General features: G+C 39.8%; 1 protein-coding gene across 3 annotated transcripts in view; it reads right to left on the reverse strand.

Moving 5' to 3' along the window:
• The window catches only part of STK39 (serine/threonine kinase 39), a 346,663-nt gene that overhangs the window by 225,480 nt on the left and 99,339 nt on the right, over nucleotides 1–21,844 (reverse strand). For all 3 annotated transcript variants that reach the window (XM_049887367.1, XM_049887366.1, XM_049887368.1), the window contains exons 3-5: nucleotides 20,810–20,918; nucleotides 16,776–16,917; nucleotides 14,392–14,447 (exon numbers count right to left, since the gene is read on the reverse strand). In XM_049887367.1, coding sequence (XP_049743324.1) covers nucleotides 14,392–14,447; nucleotides 16,776–16,917; nucleotides 20,810–20,918 — 307 coding nt within the window. The remainder of the gene's footprint in view (nucleotides 1–14,391; nucleotides 14,448–16,775; nucleotides 16,918–20,809; nucleotides 20,919–21,844) is intronic.

Consider the following 21,844-nt stretch of genomic DNA (forward strand, 5'->3'; position numbering starts at 1 on the left):
CTTTACACATATAATCAATGTCAATTCACAATGATATAGTCAAATCATAAGAAGAAAAATTCAACAGGAGGACTCTTGGTAAAAGCTGCCATGCCTTTCCCACAATTTCTCCACTCTCACAATCAAGGGAACATAGGCTTAAAAGGGACAAAAAGATAGGGGAATAAGTGGTGGTGGTTGTTAGCTGCCATCAAGTCGGTCCCTGGCTCGTGGCAGCACCATGCACAAGGGGATCAAACTGTTGTAATCCATAGGGTACTCACTAGCTGATTTTTGAGAAGTAGACTGCCAGGCCTTTCTTTCTGGTCTTAGTCTGGAAGCTCCCTTGAAACCCGTTCAGCATCATAGCAACATGCAAACGTCCACTGACAGGGAGTGGTGCCTGCACATAAGGTCCACTGGCTGGGAACTGAAGAGGGGTCTACTACACGGAAGGCAAGAATTCTACCACTGAATGATCACTGCCCCCAAATAAGCAGTGGTGGTGTTATGTGCTGTCAAGGCGGTTCTGACTCACAGCAACTCTGTAAGTAGTCAATGTCAATTCATATTTGGTTCACAGTTCATTTGATTTATACAGTCAATTAGCCACACATATGAAAGATAGCAGTTTAAGACAATAGCAAACCACAGATAATCTGCCTATGTCAGAGCCACAGAACGCATCCCCAAACAGGTGAAGTGAAGGTAAGAAGTAGAGCTGGAGGTCACATCTGGGGGAGCAGCAGCAGAAGGGAGGGCGTCAGAGAAGACGAAGCAGGAATCCCAGGGCAGCTGCACTGAAGGTACAAGGTAAGAGCTAGCGTTCTCAGCTCCAATGATACACCTGACCAAGCGCTCACTAGTTTTTAACTTACCACTAAATATGGTAATTATTGTGAACAAATGCAAACCACGGCTAACTCCCTAGATGGGCAAGGGGATGATTTTTTCTTTAAAGACACTGATAAAAGTAGCCACAGGAAATACACTTAGGCTTACTCTCCCCTCCATGTCCACTATCATCCTCTGATTTAAATGCTTTAAAATGGGGAAATCACTGGGGCTAATGAGGGCCAGAGTCCCTGGGTAGTGCAAACAGTTAACATGCTTGGCTGTTAACCAAAAGGTTGGTTGTTCAAGTCCACCCAGAGGTGCCTCAGAAGAAAGGGCTGGTCATCTTCTTCCAAAAAATTGGTCACTAAAAAGCCTATGGAATACAGATCTGCTCTGATATGCATGGGGTCGCCACGAGTGGGAACTGACTCAATGGCAACTGTTTTATTAATGAAAGGCCGCTCAAATCTTTCATTGCAAGAAAAGAAACTGAAGAAATGTTGTCAATTTTCTTTACAGCTGAAAGAACTGAGCCTGGGGTAGCTGAACCATCATTAAGAAGGCACATATTTAAGCTCTATATGCGGAAGAAATGACGGTATTGGAGGAGGGGGTTGCCTAACGGTCAGGAAGTGAGCCAAGGACCGAAGTCGGGGATCTGAGAGTTGTCTGCTTTTATGACCTTCAGTATGATCTTAAACAAGTCAGCAACTGCTCAGTGGTCCTCGGTCCCCTCATCTGTATCCCTGTTCTGCTGAATTTACAGAACTGATGTAGGGAGAGTACTAGATAAGTATATTATACAAGTATTATTATTTCCCAAGCCAAAGGTGCTTCTCAAATCAATGGGGGCTCCTAGCTGGACATATTCACAAAGACAGGCACCAGCAACTTAGATCAAATATTAATAAGTCTAAATTTCCAATGCAATATTTATATGCTCACAGGTGGTCTTTTTCATACAAATCCCCACTCAACTAGCTCAGCTACCACAAGCCTCCCTGAAGCCAGAAAGAGGCTTCTGTGCATTTTTTTTTTAAAGAGACGGTCCATCTCATTAGGGGGAGAGTAATTGGGAGTATGTAGCAAGGTGTATATAAGCTTTTGTGTCAGAGACTGACTGGATTTGTAAACTTTCACTTAAAGCACAATATAAATTATTAAAAAAAAAAAAGAGAGAGAGATGGTCCCTATGGGAGATGATTGAAATAGCACAATTCCAGTTACCACAGGTATTTAAAGCTAAATTTACATCCTTTCCACAAAGTTTTGAGAAGGATCAGTCAGCACAAAGAAAATCTTCACGTAAGAGGCAGAATTTGAAATCTTGATTACGAAAACCTCACATTTAAACTCCTAACATTGAAGAGTCACTGAAATACGAGGAGCATTCATTAAAGCCTGCCGCCTAATACTTTTTTAATTTACTATATGTTCATTACTTCATCCAACAACTATATAGTGAACACGTACTCTGTGCCATTCCAGTTGTCAGCACTGGGACTACAGGACTGAAATCCATGCCCTCATGGAGCTGGCCCTTAAATTGGGAGGGCAGGGGTATAAGAAAAAAAAAAAAAGAAGAAGACGACATAGGTAATAAACAGCGTAACTAAGTATAATATGCAGCAGTAATCCTCAGACTCCACTGTGCATCAGAACAACTGGAGGGTTTGTTAAAACGCCTCCAAGGTTTCTGATTCAGGAGGTCTGGAGGTGGGAGAGCACAAGAATTTGAGTTTCTATCAAGTTCTCCTGAGCCCTGGTGGTGCAGTAGTTAAGCACTCAGCTACTAGCCAAAAGGTCAGCACTTCAAACCCATCAGCTACTCCACAGTAGAAAGATACTTCCGTAAAGCTTAGAGCCTTGGAAACCTTATGGGGCAGTTCTGCTCTGTCCAGCAGGGTCACTATGAGTCAGAATCAACTTGACGGCAATGGGTTATGGGTTTTTCAAGTTCCCAAGGTGTTGCTGTTGGTCTAGGAGCACACTTTGAGAACCACTAATAAGGAGTATGGAGTCCTTGGGTGACACAAAGGTTGGCAGTTTGATTCCACCCAGAGGCACCTCAGAAGAAAAGCCTGGTGATCTACTTCTAAAAGGTCACAGCCTTGAAAACCCTATGGAGCACAGTTCTACTCCAACACACACCGGTTGCCATAAGTTGAAACTGACTGGATGGCAACTGGTTAACATAGAATGGAATGTATAATATTGAAAAATAGAGCAGGAAAAGAGGATAGGGAGTATAGGGGAGGGAGTTGCAGTTTACCACAGGATGCCATGGAAACCCCACAGATATGACTGGAGCCAAGATCTAAAGGAGGTAAGGAAAAGTGTATCCAGACAGAGGGAAGAGCTGATGCAAAGGTCCTGAGGCAGGAGTATGCACAGCAGGCTCTAGAACAGCAAGGAGGCCAGTTTGACTGGAGTGGCATGAGGGAGAAGAAAAAGTAGGAGATAGAGCCAATGAGATAATGATGGTCCAGATCTTGTAGGGACTTGTGGGTCATTATAAGGGTTCTTTCACTTGGAGATGGAAAGGCACTGGAGGGTTTTAAGCAAAGGGGTGATAAAAACTGACTTAGTTTAATAGCATCACTCAGGATGCTGTGTAGAGAACAGACTCCAGAGGGCTAAGGGCAAGAGAAGGACCTCATAGGAGGCTATTGTAATAGTCTAGAGTTGAGGTTGCATGCACCAGGATGACAGCATGGGAGGTGGTGAAATATGGTAAACAACAGGATTTGGGGACAGACTGGACAGGACATGGGGTATGCGAGGAAGCTGCCTCTAAAAGAGGTGGGGAAAACTATGGAAAGACAGCTTGTTGAGGTGCATGGGGGTTATACAGTTCTTCTGTATTGAAAAGTTAGACAATTTTTAGAGGTGAAAAGAAACCCGAGACCCTAAGAACTCCATTTTACAAGTGACACAAACCATGGCAAGCAAAGGACTTGGCTGAGTTGTGGTAACATGGTAAATTAATTAGTGACCAAGGGGGCTAGATAATCCCTGAGTTCTGTGTCCTCAAGTGCACTCTATGTAATCGAGTTTTAAACCACATTCCATATAGTATACCCAAAACCCAAACCAAACCCACTGCTACTGAGTGGATTCCAACAACCCTGTAGGGCAAAGTAGAACTGCCCCATATGGTTTCCAAGACTGTAAATCTTTATGGAAGCAGACTGCCTCATCTTTGTCCCTCAGAGTGGCTGGGTAGGTTCAAAACGCTGAACTTTCAGTTAGCAGCCGAGCACTTAACCACTGTGCCACCAGAGCTCCTCCACAGAGTATAAACACATGTTAACTCTATTTAAATTTCCTAAAAATCTATAATTGATGTATGATATATGTAGTAACTTTCTTAATCATAAGGTTTGACTGACCAAAAATTATTCATATTGTATAATACACATTTAAGATTTATCCCCAGGTCAATCTATTAAACTCATTCTACTATGGCTAATTCAGATTCCCCAGGAATATGTTATCTCCCTACACACTTAATTACAATTTTTTGAAAGCACATTTCTATAGATAATTGTTTAATGTCCGTGAAATCATGTCTCCACTGCTTAACATTATATTAGCTCAGACACATTTACTGTGTCTGGAACATGATAGATGCTCAATAAATACCTCTCCACTAACCACTTAAGGCACATGAAACCCAAATACCTAACGCTCACTTTCTTACCAGGTTATAATGAAGAGAGGTTCTGGGAAACAGAAAAATAAATGAAAAATGATCAAGCATAAAAATGAATTGAATTGTGCTGTTCTCAGTTTAAAAACTCTTATTTTTCCCAGACCTCAGCAACTTTTGGTAATATAGAAAATTTAAGAATGACACTGCAGGCCTTTAAAGGGAGGAAAGAAGGAGAGCAGGAAGAAAGGATGAGACAGAGAAAGAAAGGAAGATTCGTTCCCATCTGCTTCACGTTCTCTTAGGCACCCTTCCTTGAAGCTCAACCCTGTCCCCCATGCACAGCTGAGGAAAAATTCCAGTAGGGGGCCAGAGGCTACAGCAAAGTCACTCTTCCCCCATTGAGTTCTCCCAGAAAGACTTTCTTAAATTGCTGCTCGAACAACTGCTAGCAGCTGTTAAAGCACTGGAAGCTACTTTAAGATCCCGAAGTATTTCTCACCAATGGCGTACAGATGGAATGGAAAGCTACGTTTCAGGAACTGACTGCATCCCTGGTCCATGCCAGAGGTCTCACCAAATGTTACCGTATATCAAGATCCCATAACTCAGGAGGTCACATTAATGTACTGTCTGAATTTACTTAAACCAACAAAGAATTAATATGTGAGAATTCTGGCATCGTTTGTTAACCACAATTCACTGAATTATAAACTGGTCTTGAAACTCAAATATTTTGGCTCATGATAAAGGACTTTATACCTAAAAGATTTTAATGTACATACGTACTCTCTTTTCTGGGTGTCTGCAAAATCTCTTAATTGGTGTTCTCTACTTCTGTTTTCCCTAACTGGATTAATCATTTGTTAGCTAGCTAAGGCAGAGCTTGCTCAAAATCAGAGCTAAAAAATAATCATTAAAAAACTATTTTCAGCCTTAAAAATATACAGTACCATACATACCTAAATTTGTAAAATATTTTCACCTTCCTCTCCGTTTAGCTGATACAGTCTTATTATCTGGGCTTCTGGCTGTGCCTTACCTAGGCATCCTTTGCCACTGACAGGTACATGGACTTGCACAGTGGCCGAGACAGGGTGTCTAGCACACCTCCATGTCAGATCACGTTGACCAAAAGTTTATAAGCACCTGCCATGTGCCAGGGACTATTCAGGGTTATTGAGACGAACAACTAATTTCTCCCTTTGAGAAGTGTACAGTCTGGAGAGGACAGGGAAAAGCTGACACCAATTCCAATACAGTGTTGTAGGCTATTTAGTACAGAACGCTTTTGCACCATCAAAGTAAGATGTTTACTGACCCCGTGAGGGTGGGGGTACTGGAGGAAAGGGCCGGAAATTTTTTCCAGGAAAGAATAAGGAGGACTTTAAAGCCTCACCTCCCTAACTGCCTCCTGGTGATGTTACCCGTTATAGAGTCAATTATGACTCATAGTAACCCTACAGGATGGAGCAGAACTGCCCTATACGGGTTTCCGGGGCTGTAATCTTTACAAAAGCTGACTGTCATATCTTTCTCCCACAGTTCGAACCACCGCCGTTTCAGTTAGCAAGCGGGCACTTAACCACTGCACCACCAGGGGCAACACCCTAAATAATTAAACGGCACCACCCCCATTGCTGTGCAAAAACAGAATGAGCTAATTCATTCTAAAATGGAAAGTGTCTTAACTCTGTTAACCCTCTAGTATTTTCCCATCATAAAGATGTTAAAAAAAAAAAAAAAAACTGAGGCCCAGAGAGGTTAACTAACTTTGTTACATGGCAAGAAAGAGCAGTGCCAGAGTTTGGAACATGTCAGTCTGGAGTCAGAGCCCTCTCACTCCCAGCCCAGGCACGGGTGAATGCAGTGACATCATCATTTCCCAAGTCGGATGCCTCAGGGGCTTTCCGAGCTTTCCGATACTTATCAGTGGCTATCTCTGGTGCATATCAGGAGTCCATATTATCTGTCTTCCCTACAACACAAGAAATACTCTTAGAACCTTGCAGCTCCTGTATAAAAACTCAACTACTTTGCACACCTTCCTCTGGCTCCTTGAGGGTAATATCAGAGCACCAAAAGCAAGTAAAATCTAGTTGCATGTTTTCCTGGCACAGGTTTTCCTCATAGGATTTTCAGCGTTCAAGATAGAGACTGAAGCTGAAAGCATTCTCAAAGGCTATTTTAGGATAGAATTCCTCTCCCAGAAAACAGGGATGCTACCCCAAACTCCACTACTGCAATTAAAGAGTGAAAAACCTAGGGCGTGAGCTTAATTTGGGTAAGCCCAGATACATTGAGATGGGTGTCATAACTTTTCTAGAGTTCAGGCTGCCTTAGCTCTATACTGAATTTGATTTATCTGATATAAAAAACCAGGGATGAGAAATTCACATTCAAACACATACACTCCCAAAATGCAAAAGGAAGTGGAAATGACCACGAGCTGTACTTAATTACTGTATTATATGTTATGTATATGTTTTATAGTATGTATATACTGTATTATAATTATTATATGTATGCTTCTAGAATGTTCTTCAGAACAAATGTTTAGAAGTCAGCATTTTTATAGCCCACTAAAAGTGGTCACTATTTAAAAGAACCCCAGAATAAGTGTATTTGAAGTGCCCACCCCAAGGTAACCTGTTTTACATGAATTTTTGTTTGCTTAGAAAAGTATCTCTCATTAATTCCGGACAAATAGGCTTAGTCACTCCCCAAAGTACTAAGAATTTCCTAACAATATGACAGGGCATCAAACTAGGAAATAAAATGCTATGTCATGGGAAAAGCATGACTTTCAAATGGCCACTCCTCCTATCACATACCATAATAAAAATTATTGTATTTACTGAAACACCCTATCCAAATTTATTATCAGGAAGTCATGCATACAGCTTCTCTATGCATAGAAGATATAATTTTTTTTTAATTAAGCTTTTATTTATTTTTTTAATCCTGAGTAAATCAGCCATTGAAAACCCTATGAAGCGCAGTCCTACTCTGACACATGCCGGATCGCCATGAGTCAGAGTTAACGCAATGGCAACTGGGTCTTGTTTTGTTTTTTTAAGGTAGTCTTCAGGTTTTAATTCACTAAATCAAATTTGAAGTTTTCCAGTCTAGTGAGATGAGGTGTCACTACTGAGCTTAATTCTATACCAGGTGATGTCTAAAACGATTGCTTCTCTTAATCCCCTGAAATCTCGCCAGTGACACTGTGTGTTTCAACTTGAAGAAGTGAACGGGAAGAAGGTGCTGAGTCTCTTCCCTGGCCCAAAATGGAATCGATTTGTGCAGAGATGTAGAAGATCTAGTTAAGGGAAAGATTATTTTTGTTCACAAGGCAATTGTTATTAGTATTCCAACCGACACTGAGACCACTTAAATCCAGATTGAGGGCCCGCCCGCAAGAATTCCCCCCAGATGTGGACTCATGGGCTCTGGAGTCAGACTGCCCAAGTCAGAATTTCAGCTTCACTGCTTATTCCACATGTGACCCAGGCAATTTACTTCTTCACCCTGTACCTTAGTGTCTCACCTGTATAATGGGCATAATAATAGCACCTTCCCCATGGAGTTGAAGACTGAATGAGTCAAAATGTGTTCAACACCTGGAACCTGGCCTGGCACATGGGAAGCAAGTGCTTAATACATGTTAATTACTGGTTTTATATCTACAGTCAATAAAAACTTATATAATTTCCACAGAGTTTAGACTGTTGCTAAACAGAACCAAGCACATTTGCCTTATTCACTACACTTGTTAACTGTACAATATTATAGGTAAGGGTTTCTCATGGTCTGGACCAGACCTCCTGATCTTCCCTGTTCTGATATAAAGTTTTGAGAAAGGGAATTTATATCTACGGTAGACAGAGTGATTTTTAAATTAAAAATTATGCTTTCTACGAGGATAGCAAAAATACCTTTTTATTTTTAAAATAATGCTTATAATAATACTCTCAGGGTAGATAAATAGCGCGTTTAAACAAAGGCAAACTTCTCCCCTGCTTAACTTTTATTTCAAGAAACAGGATATAACGGGTAAAAGATACAAAGGAGAAAGGGCAAACGCAGTCTAGTTAAAGCAATGTATCCTTTGTCCAACTAGAACAGGTGGCAACAAAAAGAGGAGGCCTAGCTTCTGCTGTTGCTGAGAGTCTATGCCTTCTACCCTTCCCTACCTTCCCTATCTCACCGCCAGACAAAGATACCTGCAAAGTGTCTTTGCACCTCCCTGGAGTGAGGACCCAAAGGCTCCTCGTCCTTGATTTTGTTCTGTCCAGGACCAAGTGCATGACTAGGCAAGCCAGTCTTCTATAAAACAGGGATACCAGCAGCATTTACCTGTTCCAAGGAAACAGGTGTTTTTTTTTTTTTAAGGCAATATCCTCGTTTTATAGTTAAAACGGTAAAAATGTTAAGTTTTAAATATATGACTTCAATGCTGTGCTTGAGTCAGAGGATATGTATAAAATTAAATGTGACTTCTAGGAAGCTATAGGTCCAGAGGTACAGAAACTGCACATCTAAATTTCTGTTAACCCACCACGATACATCCAGGAAATGGCAATTCCAGTTTGTGTTACTACAAAAGCATGAAGTCACAGATGCAAAAAAGAGACCAAAAAAACCCTGAAATGGCTGTAATACAAAGTCCTCACTATGTGCTAGGCCCTATTTTAAAAAAAAATAGGGCCTATTTTAGGCACTTTATATACTGACTCATTTAACGCTCATGGCAGCCCCATGCGGTTGCTTTCTGAATATGCCTTTCTGAACACAGCCGCCCTCACAGTGCAACCACAGCCCGGGTTACACTCAACACCACCAACCATAGCGAGGAAAAAACCCAAAGGCCCATGAGGGAATGAAAAAACCAGGAAATCTGACCTCAGGGGATCTAAACTGAGAAAAAAGGAAAGGGCAATGTGTTCCAAAAAGCCCAGCGAAGGAGCTCAGATCATTACTCTGACAAGAAAAACAGGATTAGGTGGCTGGCAGAGTATCAAGTGACAGAATAAGACAGGGCCTAACCTGTCTTCTCATTTGATTTTGACCCTCTTAGTGAGAAATGACCATTCTATCATAGAACAGAGAAAATTAGTTATACTTCCTTATCAGCTTAGAGCAAGATTAATGACAAGTTAACCTCCAAGTTCTATAATTAATAAGCACTGCCTTTTTATAATTCATAAATCTCCTCAGAGCAGAACCTCTTGCAAGACAGATGTGAGATTCACGTGATCTCCAGGCAGCGCAAAGGAGAGTGGGTGTGATCCTATTAGTTGTAGTAACAGCAGTGAAAGCAGTAGTAATAGCAGTAGCAGCAGCAGCCACAGTACACCAGTAGCTGTTAAAGATACTTATTGTGTGCCTACTGTATGCCAGTCACTTTGATGATCACTGGACAGGAATAGCCTCATTTGACTTGACAAAAGAAAGATGAAGTAAAAAAAAAAAAAAGGTTGTATTTTTACCCCCTTTTTATATCTCCCTGGTGGCATAGTGGTTAAGTGATACGGCTGCTAACCAAAATGTCAGCAGTTCAAATCCACCAGTCACTCCCTGGAAACTCTATGGGGCAGCTCTACTCTGTCTTACAGGGTCGCTATGAGTCGGAATCAACTCGATGGCGACAGTCTTTTATATATAAGGAAACTGGGTCTTAAAGAAGGTCAGTAACCTGTCCAAGGTAACAGAGCTAATAAGTGATGGCCTGAGAATTTCAAGTAGTCCCTGGGTGGTGTAAATGGTTTATGTGCTCAGCTGCTAACTATAAGGTTGGAAGCTCACATCTCTCCAGAAGCATCTCAGAAGAAAGGCCTGGCAATCTACTTTCAAAAAATTAGCCACTGAAAACCCTATGCAGCACAGTTCTGCTCTGACACACATGGGGTCGCCATGAGTCGGAATCAACTCAGTAACATCTGGGTACTGTTGAGAATTTTAACCAAGCCAGTTGATCATGGAGCCTGTGGTCTTAGCAACTACACAACTCTGGGACTAGACAGTGTAAAGCTTTTGCCCACTTTTGTTCAGCTGTCACCTGTTCAGTTAATGTGTTTTTTCAAACTGTCACTCACCTATGGGATAAGGACCGAATCCCTAGAGTGGGGAGAAGATATGCATATAAGGCATTTACTTAGACAACTCAAGAACAAAACTCAGCATTTATGACTATTTTAATAAAAGCCACCAAAATAGGCAAGAAGGGGGAGATAAATCAAGAATGGACAAAGATTGATAATTACTGAAGCCAGTGATGGGACCATGAGGTTCATCCTACTCGTCTTGACTTTGAGCTGTTTGAATTTTTCATAATAAAACGTTTAAAAATAGCTTTCACTCATGGAGTTTATTAAATTTATTGGGTTATTTTCTTTAATTTTTTTTAAACTGGGTCATACTTTTCCATGGATCAAACTTCAAAATGTTATAAAAGGCATACATTAAATAGTCTCCCTTCCACTTGATTATGTTTCTACTACTTCTTGGTATATGTGTGTGTAGACACCACATTTTTATTTCTCCCCATTTCTTTCACAAAAGAGTCATACATATATTGTTCTCCACCTTGTTTGATCCATTTAACCATGCATGCTGAAGACTTTTTTCGTGTCAGTGAATAGTGGGCTTCTCATTCTCCTTTACAGCTGGTAGGTACTCCATAGTGTGGATACACCATATGTTCACTAGTTATTTCCAAACTTTTGCTATCACAGTGTTCCAATAAATAACCTTGTATGCATGTCATTCCAAGCATGCACAAGGATACCCGGAGGACAGATTCTCTGTAACGAGGTGGCTGCGGTAGTGTGCTAGTAAATGTTTAACAACCAGCTCCCTGTCAGATAAGGCCCTGACTGTAGCATCTGCTGGTTTCCATGGTGTAAATACTCCCATCATGGATGATTTCAAGCTCCCAACATGAATTCACTGAACACAGGGCTGGGAAAAGACGTTCACACGTAGCTCTTGTGATCAGGCTCCAGCACACCACTGGGTTGCTAGGTCAAACGGTAAATGCATCTATAGTTCTGATGCATGTATCAAATTCCACCTCGCTGCACTACCCACCAACAATATATAAACATGCCCATTTTCCTAACGTCTTACCAAAAGAATGTTGTCAAAGTTTTGGATTTGTGAGAAATGGCATCTTAACATCATTTTAATCTGAATTTTTCTGTTTACGAGTGAGGCCAAGCATATTTTCATGTGTTTGAGGGCCATTTTCTTTCTTTCGCATTTAACTGACTGTTCCTGCCCCATCACCCACTCTGTTGGTTGTAATAAACGTTTTGCACATTTCTTTATTCACTGCAACAGCCCTATAAACAGGGTGGATTCAGGTTTCATGGGACACGAAGCTTATACAATTTGGGGGAGGGGGCTCTCTTTAAAATAAAAAATACAAAATGAGGTATAAACATGGATATTTATTTAGAATTTTAAAAAAATCATTATCAATTCACTGTAGCTTAGAGATGCAGGTCCTTTCTTCTAAGATATTTTTAGACAAAGTACTAAAAATGCTTACATAGAAATACTTCCTGATTGCAAACTAGCTTCCTCTTTTCACCTAAAACACTCTGAAACTCCTAAAAACATGTTACACTCACAGGAGCCTGAAGTATAAGCTTTAGTAGCTGCACAAAAAAAAATCTGTGTCTGCCTAAAAGATGGGCAATATTATCACCATCTCACAGATGAGGAAACTGAGGCTTAAAGGCAGTGAGTGGTTTGTGACTCAGACCTGTTTGATTACAAAGTCTTTGTGCTTAACTGTTACACTGAGTGCTTCCCCAGTGGTCTTAAACAACTACAATATTTGAGTAAATCTAACATTTCAAACAGGAGAACTAATAGGGATACCAATTTCAATATTAGTTCTCCAGAGAAGAAACATTTAATTTGGAAAAAAAAAAAAAAAAATCATTCCCTTTCATATTTTCAAGACAGGTTTTCTTTCCTTTAAAAAAAAAAGTTTACAGCTGAAGGAGCCCTGCTGAAGCAATTGTTAAGCAGTCGGCTGCTAACAAAAAGGTCTGTGGTTCGAACCCATTCAGTGGCTCTGCGGGAGAAAAGACCTGGCAATCTGTTCCCGTAAAGAATACAGCTGAGGAAACCCTATGCAGTAGTTCTACTCTGTCATAAAGGGTCACTGTGAGTAGGAATTGACTTGACAGAACACAACAACAACAAATACAGAGCCTAAGGTCACTGTCCTGCTTGTCATATGGCCAGGGGCATCGTATGACAGGTTTTTGACACCCAGAGGTGGGGGGCAAACAATGAGTCAGGGAGATACTTGTGGCTTATTCTTTGCATTGGTGGTTGGTTTGTTCTCTGATGAACTCTTACATTTCTGATAATAACACTAGATCCTTAGGCTCATCTAGAAACAAAACTAGGACCAAGAACTATGGTTGGCTTTGGCCTAATAACTTAGATATTCAAAGCCCCCAAAACCTATGCTTGAAAATAGGATTCTTTCCATTCCAACTCAAAAATAAGCACATTAGGCTGATTAAACATTTGGAACAAACTCCAACCTTCTTCAACAACAAAAGTAAAATCAGTGATTCTCACCGAGGATATTGCCAAAAGGTGCTGTTAATGTTTAATACCTGCAAGCCAGAGGTGGAGTATCCTGCAATGAGAGGGACAGTCCAGTACAGGGATGGACTGTTCAAACAAAATGCCAAAGCTGTCCCCACTGAGAAGCACTGATGGCTAGAAGGACTGCTGAGACAGACCTCCTCGGATATGGGGTAAAATGAAAGTTACTATGGATGCGGCTATATCTAACTCCAGGCTTTTCAGTCAGAAAACAAGAGGCTCTGAGCATGGAAGCACTGCCCGACACTTTCACTCAACACTTCTTGCATCCACAAGCCTATAACAGTCCAAAATAACCATGTTAGGTCCAATTTAAGAGTCGAGTAAGTCCTACATTTTAAAAGTGCACAATTATTTCAGCCATCTCTTCAGAAATAAAAGGCTTTTAATTAATGTACTAAGTTTTGGCCAAAAGAACTAGATGGTGCCTGGCTACCACCAATGACTACCTTGACAGGAAACACAACAGACAGGTCCTGGACAAAGCAGGAGAAAAAAATGTAGAACAGAACTCAAAACCACATAAAAAGACCAGACTTAATGGTCTGACAGAGACAGTGGAACCCCTGAAACTATGGCCCCAGATGTACTGTTAACCCAGAACTGAAACCATTCCCAAAGTCTGCTCTTCAGACAAAGATTAGACAGGTCTATTAAAAAAAAAAAAAAAATACACATGAGGCATGTGCTTCTTAGTTCAATCAGATATACAAGACCAAATGGGCAGCTCCTGTCCAAAAGCAGGATGAGAAGGTGGAGGGGGGGAGGTGGGGGTGGAGCGGAGACCAGGAACTGGGCAAATGGACACAGGGAACCCAGGGTGGAAAGGGGGAGTATGCTGTCACATTGTGGGAATTGCAACCAATGTCACAAAACAACATGTGTGTAAATTTTTGAATGAGACATTACCTTAAGCTGTAAACCTTCAACTAAAACACAATTTAAAAAAAAGTTTTTTAAAAGTGCTTTCCTTGTGGTTATAAAAACATTACCATTATTCAATCTTAAATGTAGAAAATGTAATAAGATTGAAAGTAAAATCATTCTTTATCAAAATGCTATGTACTCAAAGGGCATTATTATAGGATGATCTAATAGGATTTATCAAAATAGGAACACAGGTCATGCCTCAGACCCAAACATTCTGTAAATATATGTGTGTAAAGCAGGGCAGCCAGATACATTCTCAAAACAGATTACACGCATTTATTCATTTCCTGGGAACGGTTCTACATCCCTTGAAACTGAAACACTTTTGTAAACAACAATTTCTATCTTTATCTGTTTACCTGCTATTTGTACCGAACCATCCTCACCCAAAAGAATATTTCCAGCTTTCAAATCCCTTTTAAAAAAAAAAAGAAAAAGAAGAATAGAAAAATTAATTGTGGAATACAGAGATTTAGCACATCAATTTACTCAGGAAGATTTTAAACATAGCAAATAATAACAGCTGTTTGATCTAACTATTGTATAAATACTAAAATTAAAATTATATCACAGATTTAAAAAGTTACAAGGGTACACCATGACTCTGTAGTTCGCTCATGGGGGACAGCTGAGACTTTAGTAAAAATATTTTATGTGAAACCATTATTCATGTTTAATTAAATGACTCATGAGTAAATTATTTTACGTTCTAGCATTAGAGATTGTCCATGAACTCACAATACTATCATTTCATCAAGAATTAAAGTCTGTTTATGTAAAGCTGTTCAGCTTCCACTTAAATTTTTCTCTAGGTACAATTCCAAATTAATCCTACCATCCCCTTAATACACTGGTAAGTCTCTCCTCTGACACTCCCTATTATCTCTGGGAAGATACTAATTATGTAATACTAATCATAATATTACATAATGTTTTGTACTATATTCTTTATAGAAGCTGTGCTAAGTAGTCTTAACACTTACTAAAGAAAAACAACAATTTACAATCTACAGGATTGATTTCTAATGTAATACGCTTTACAATTATTTTTAAAAAATAGTACATATCATTAAATACACAGCTCACTTATAATTTTTCCTCGTTTGTAATGTTAGATTTACTCAAATACAACATTTGTTTTAAAAGGCCACTGGGGAGACACTCTGTAATCAGTGAAGCACAAGGACTATGGAATCAGGCCTGAGTCACATACTGCATCAATAAGCCTCAGTTTCCTCACCTGTGAAATGGTGATGGTAATGTCTATCTTTTAGGCAGACACAGATCTATTCTAATAAATTTATTATATTAAAATAATACTATATTAGGATGATAGTATTACTGATAAATGATTATTTACTTGAAACAATTCTGAAGAGCGTAAAGTCGCATTGGCCTATTTGAAACATTGGGTATCCATATCTTATGCTGCTTGGCTATTTAAAAAGCTAGTATTTTATGTCACAAAAGAAAATGAAATTAGTGCTTCCTCCTTCCTTCTCACCACCATGTCAGGCAAATTAATTTATTACAAGGTCTGGAACATTCCTGCCTTCATTAGAAAGTCAGAGATGTTATCAAGTACAACCAAGTACATTTCAAGAGTAGTATGCTAACTGATTTTTTTAAATGAATTGTTATACTCTTCTAAATTTTATTTGGTTTGCTATTGTTGTTGAGAATGTACAAATCAAAACATGCACCAATTCAACAGATTCTACATGTCCAATTTAGTGACAGTGATTACATTCTTCAAGTTGGGCAACCATTCTCACCCTCCGTTTGTAAGTCATTCCGCCCTCATTAACATAAACTCACTGCTCCCTAAGGTTCCTATCTAATCTTATAAATTGCTGTTTTAAATTTGATACCATATAGACAGTTCTTAAAAGAGCCTAATGCTCAAGGCAGACCTTTTTGTACTAGCTAAGCCAAGCTATTGTCTGGTTTTAAGACTTTGGGGGATATTTTTGGTTTAAGATTTAAAGATTATCTCAGGGCAATAGTTTCAGGAGTTCACCCACCCTTCATGACTCCAGAAAGTCTGACGTCCATAAAAATCTGAAATTTTGCTCGTATTTCCCCCTTTTGATCAGTATTCTTCTATGGAATCTTTAATCAAAACGTTCAGTAGTGGTAGCCAGGCACCATCCAGTTCTTCTGGTCTTATGGCAAAGGAGGCAACTGTTCATGAAGGCAATTCGCCACACATTCCATACCCTCCTCCTATTCCTACTCTCCTTCCTCTGTTGCTCCAAGTGAATAGAGATGAATTGTTGAGCCTTGGATGGCCGCTTACAAACTATTCTTTTTGGATTTTATTGCAGTGAAAGCAAGTAAACCAGTCCTGAGGATACCAATATAATTCATCAAAACATAGTTTTCTGTTTCTTTCCTAGGCACTTTTTCCACCATTTATGGTATTACTTATATTTTTATGCAAATAACGCACACCTTCTGCATTTGTTTGCTGGCTGCACCCTCCCCCACGAGGTATTTTCATAGGTGACACTACGCCAGTTTTTTTTTTTAACTTGTTGCTGTGAAGAAATATTAGCATAGCGCTTGAGATGATGCCTTGATGGGGGAGGACAAGGCCAGCAAACAAATGCAGAAGGTGCGTGTTATCTGCATAAAAATACAGTAATCTATGCCTATGTGCAACATGTGTTTCGTCAGCAATCTTTATAAACAGGACAAAACACACAAACAGCTGAATTTAAACACTCTTGAGAGGTCATACCTGTGAATCTGACCATTTCTGTGTAGATAGTCTAAGCCTTCCAAAACTTCTTTAAGAATTGTTGCTATTATTGCCTCTTCCAGAACTCCATTTTTGTGTTCTCCTCTGTTGACAATGTATTTTATGATATCCAACATTGAACCTACATGGACAAACAGAAGATTTTGAAAGGGTTATTTTATAAGCACCTTTGTTACCCCTGCAGAATAAAGCTCCACTATTGGGAAAAATAAAGGAGAACATCAAAATACATTTTCTGATTATTTAACTCAAATATTCCCTAGGCATACAAACAATGGTATGGCAAGCCCTGTGACCCTGTGACTAAATCCAAGTTTGCAAGATCATTACTTAATCAGTAGGATTCTGGGTCAGGAAACCAGAAGATTTTTCTGGGCCACTTTAGGGTTGGTCCGTTTTCCCTAGACATACAGTTAGTTACAGAGTCAAAAGAGGATTCAAGGCATCAGAACTGAAAGGGAAAGGAGTAGGAGGCCAGGAGAAAAGGCAGCAATGAACCTCAGAGATGGAGAGAAGCACTGCTCTCCCTTAGCACCTAAAACACAGGTGGGAGCAGGAAAAAAAAAAAAGCATGCTGCCTCTAGGTCCCAGCTTATAACCAGAAGGTTCCTTTCTGTGACTCTAAGTAATCTTTATCTTCATTTACCTGATGGTTGATTATTCTTTCATAATAAAAGAAATAAATACCCAGTACATTGTTACTGTAAACAGATTAGTATCCCTGGCACTGTGAATTCATGTTTCAACACCTATTAATTAATATTCCAAACCTCCAGGTCATTTTAAAAACCATAATTATCTAGGGTTCAACATTTCTGAAGAGTGAACAAATGGCTTACCTCAGGACCTGAATTTGGCTGTAGGCTCTCTAAGATTAACTAAGAGGGTTGAGTTTTCCCATCCAATATTGCTACATCAGACTAACTGCCTGACCCTCACTAAGAGATTTGACATGATAGAATGTTGTAGAAGGAAACAAATGTATATTTTCCCCCTCAAAGGGATACGAAACCTCTGTTCATTCACTCACTTTTGAATTTTGGATCATTTAAAAAACAGTAATTCCAAAAACATTTTATTTTTATTTTATAAGGGTCTATTGTGCCAGGCATGTATGCATTTCTGGCCTGCTGAGAGAAAAACAAGCAAGAGTGCACGTCTTCCCACATTTACCTTACCTGTGGAAACCTGTTTAAACCCTGTTCCTCTTACCTAAAGCCCAGGAAGACTAAAATGGAGTCTTTTAAAACTACAATGAAATATTATATCTGGTTCTCAGAAAAAGGGATAGGGATAATCTGAAACTTAAAAAAGTAAAAGTTTAACTGGGATAAATACATGGAGGAGGTAAAATCCTCAACTCGGATGGAGTATTCAGGGTTCCAGATCACCAGAATTTGTTTCCTCAGAGTTGACGAAGCCCCACAAGAAGATACTAGGGCAAGACAATCTTGTGGGCCAAGCACGATCCTCCACAGAATGAAGGCGCAGTACAGGCACTCAACACTGCAGTACAGCTCTGGCAGGCTTCCTTCTTTTTTCTTTTTTTTTTTCTTTTCTTTTCCTTTCCTTTTTAATTAAAAAGCAAAGTAGGCACTCAAGGAAACAATGACTAACAGGATTGAGGAAGACTGAGAACAGAACAGAACTAAGCTCTCCCAGGCTCCCTACAGAGACCTGCACAAGTAGACCCAAGCCAATTACGATCTATTCGTCATTTCATTTCTGGGCCTCTGCTGGATCCAAGACAGTTTCTTTAAGAAAGAAAAAAGAAAAAAAATTATGATGCCTCCCTGATTCAGCCTTAGCTGGAACTGGGTTTGCAGATAAAAATGGGCTCTGCCACATAAATTCTGCCACTCCAATTCTGGCTTTGTCCAGGCACCACAAAATGCTCTCCTTGCCTGAATGATCCTCTGCTCCTATGCCACACTACATGTCTCAGAAAGATAGATAGGGAGTGACATCCTGGAAGGGGAACACACTCAAGATGCGGGTATGCTGGGTGTTACTAAGAAAATCACTTGGGCTTTCCAACCTCCAATTTTCAGGTCTGTAAAATGAAGGCGATCATACTTGCTGCATAACATAGTTTTCAGGTCAACAGGTCCTAAAGTCACAAATTCCAGCACTAAGAGTTACTATGTGTGTGACCTTGTACAAGCTGCATAACTCCCTGAGTTGTGGGTTTCTGAAAAATGGATAAGGTGACACCTACCATTCAGGGTGGTTATCAAGATTAAATGAGATAAGGTAAGTAAATTGCTCTGAATGGCATCTAGCCACAGAGTAAGTATTTAATAAAGTTAAGAGTTATTATCATTCTCTATCTTTAGTGATGTTAAAAGATTAAAAGAAAGAAAATAAGGGATGTGAAAGTGCTTTGTAAATTAAATTGTCAATGGTTTTTGGAACTTCAGTCATCTGGGGCTAGAGAAGGAAAGTTATTTTCCCTTCCCAAATACAAAATTGGTTGAAAATAGTTTAAGCTCTTATCAACATGGAAAGCAAATAATTTAGCATGCACTTCTCTCCCTTTCAATTGAAGCAATACTTGTTGAGCACCAGTGACACCAGGCTTCATGAATTAGAAGTACATTAGGCAGTTCTTCATTCACAAAGTACATAATCTAAATCTGCACTGTCCAATACCATAGCCACGAGCCACGTGAACCAAAACCCATTGCCACTGAGTCAATTCTGACTCATAGCAACCCTAAAGGGCAGAGTAGAACTACCCTATACAGTTTCCAAGGAGCGCCTGGTGGATTCAAACTGCTGACCTTTTGGTTAGCAGCTATAGCACCATCAGGGTGCTACACCACGTGAGGTTATTTAAATATAAGCTAATTAAAACTGAATACAAATTCGGTCCCTCAGTCACATTAGCCACATTTCAAGTGTCCAATAGCCGCGTGTGACTAGTGGCTCCTGGACAGCACAGTTAGAGAACATTTTCATCATCACAAAAAGCTCAATTAAAAGGCACTGAAATAATTCATTACATTGCAGTGTGTAGAGGACTTGAATAATGTTAAAAACAAAGGGTTTAACTGAAAGCAAGAATGCAAACAGAGACACCGATGTTTACTGCAGCTCTGTTCACAATAGCCAAAAAGAGGAAACCGTCTGAATGTCCATTAACAGATAAATGGATAAACAAAATGTGGTACATACCTACAATGGAATATTACTTAGTCATAAAAAGAAATGAAGTCCTGATACATGTAACATGGACGGAGCTTGAAAACATTATGCTGAGTGAAGTAAGTCAGTCATGAAAGAATAAATACTGTATAATCCCACTTACATGATATATCCAGAATAGGTGATACAGAGATCAACATTTACTAGTGGTTACCAGAGACAGAAGGGAGGAAGGGAGAAAGGAGAAATCACTGCTTAGGGGATGGTGAGCTTCTGATAAGGATGAAGGAAAAATCTGGAATGGATCAGGGTGACGGTTGAAAAACATGATGAACATAATTAATGCCACTGAACTGTACATACAGAAGACTACCGAAATGGCAAAAGTTTTGTTACACAAATATTCATAATTAAAAATATATTTTTAAAAAAAAGAAAGAAAAGGGTTTTAAGACGCAGGGCTGGTTAACTCTTTTGAAGAGAGTCAGGATGGCTACAGAGATGTGGCCTTCTAGGACTCGAGCCCAGTGAGAAGGAAGGGAGAGCCAACTAGGGCTGAGGACAGCCCAGATGAGAGCCCAGAGGCATCAGGTGTATAAGGTGTTTAGTGAGCATCACCTAGTCCAGGACGGCTGGGGTATTCAACACATGGTGAAAAGGGCACAGATATTCTGGGAAGTTAAGCTGGATTTTGATATCTGGATTTATTCTATGAAAAAAAAAAAAATTTTTTTTTTTCTATAGGCAATGATAAACCAAACAAAATTTTAAAAACAAGAGTGAGGTGATCAAACCTAAAGTATTATTTAATATGCTGCTCCCACAAAAGGAAAAAAGCAAGCAACCCAACAACAAAACTCACTTACCTCCACTGAGCAATTTCATAACCAGCCAAAGTTCGTCTTTCACCACAAAAGAGGTATAATAGGTCACTACGTTGGGGTGGCTGCACTGACTCATGGCTTGAATTTCTTTCTGTAAAGACAGCAAAGCACAACATGGTACCATGGGGTGAAAAGTGGGAAGTAAAACACAACTGAAACACAGTTGAGTACCTGTGAGTCTTGGCACATCTGGGGGGCTGCCAAAATCATTACTTCAAAAACACTACATAGGACTAACTCTCATCCTTATTATCAACTTGCTAGAATTAAAACATCTTCCACAGGAAACCACAGCGCCCTATGGACCAGCCACAGAACAGAGGAACCTGAGATCAGTGTACCACCCACAAAGCTCCCCATGCTTCCAACACAGAGCCCTGCCACAGATGACTAAGTGCCTCCTACCTGAACTGAAGGCCTCAACAGAAAGATAAAAGACTGGGTGAGTTATAAGGAGAGCTGGGTCCTGGTGCCAGCTTGAACTCTGGTGGGTCTTAGCTCCTCCCTAATCCAAAATGGGACAACAAAACTGTTCCTGTTTCTCAGGACTGCAGTGATGGTAAATGAGAAAATACATGTGAAAACGCTGTAGTGTTATTGCCCAAACTATCTTCCATTGTAGATATATTCAATCAAGAAAAAAAAGGGGGAGAGTAAAATAAGTTTGGGAACATCAGATACTGTATCTCACTCTAAAAGAGTCAAAGGGAATATAGTACCAGCAATGGCTCTGAGAAGCCCTGCAGTAGACAAATCTGCTAATAGCTGAATCCACACTGACATTGCAGGACAATAATGCCCAGTGGAAAGCAATGCTGTCGAGACAAGAGTTTTATATAAATACCTAGAACAAGCTTTAAAATAAAATGCGTGGGCACTTCAATAAAACACATTTTTCAGCAATATGCAAGATCATATTGATTTTTGTTTGTTATTTTAAATTACTGCCAGATGATTCCTATAAAGCGTCAGTCTGATGCTAACCCTCAATCAAAGGTATCAGACCAGCATAACTAG

The sequence above is a fragment of the Elephas maximus genome, chromosome 6 (genome assembly GCF_024166365.1).
Source record: "Elephas maximus indicus isolate mEleMax1 chromosome 6, mEleMax1 primary haplotype, whole genome shotgun sequence".
Lineage (NCBI taxonomy): Eukaryota > Metazoa > Chordata > Mammalia > Proboscidea > Elephantidae > Elephas > Elephas maximus.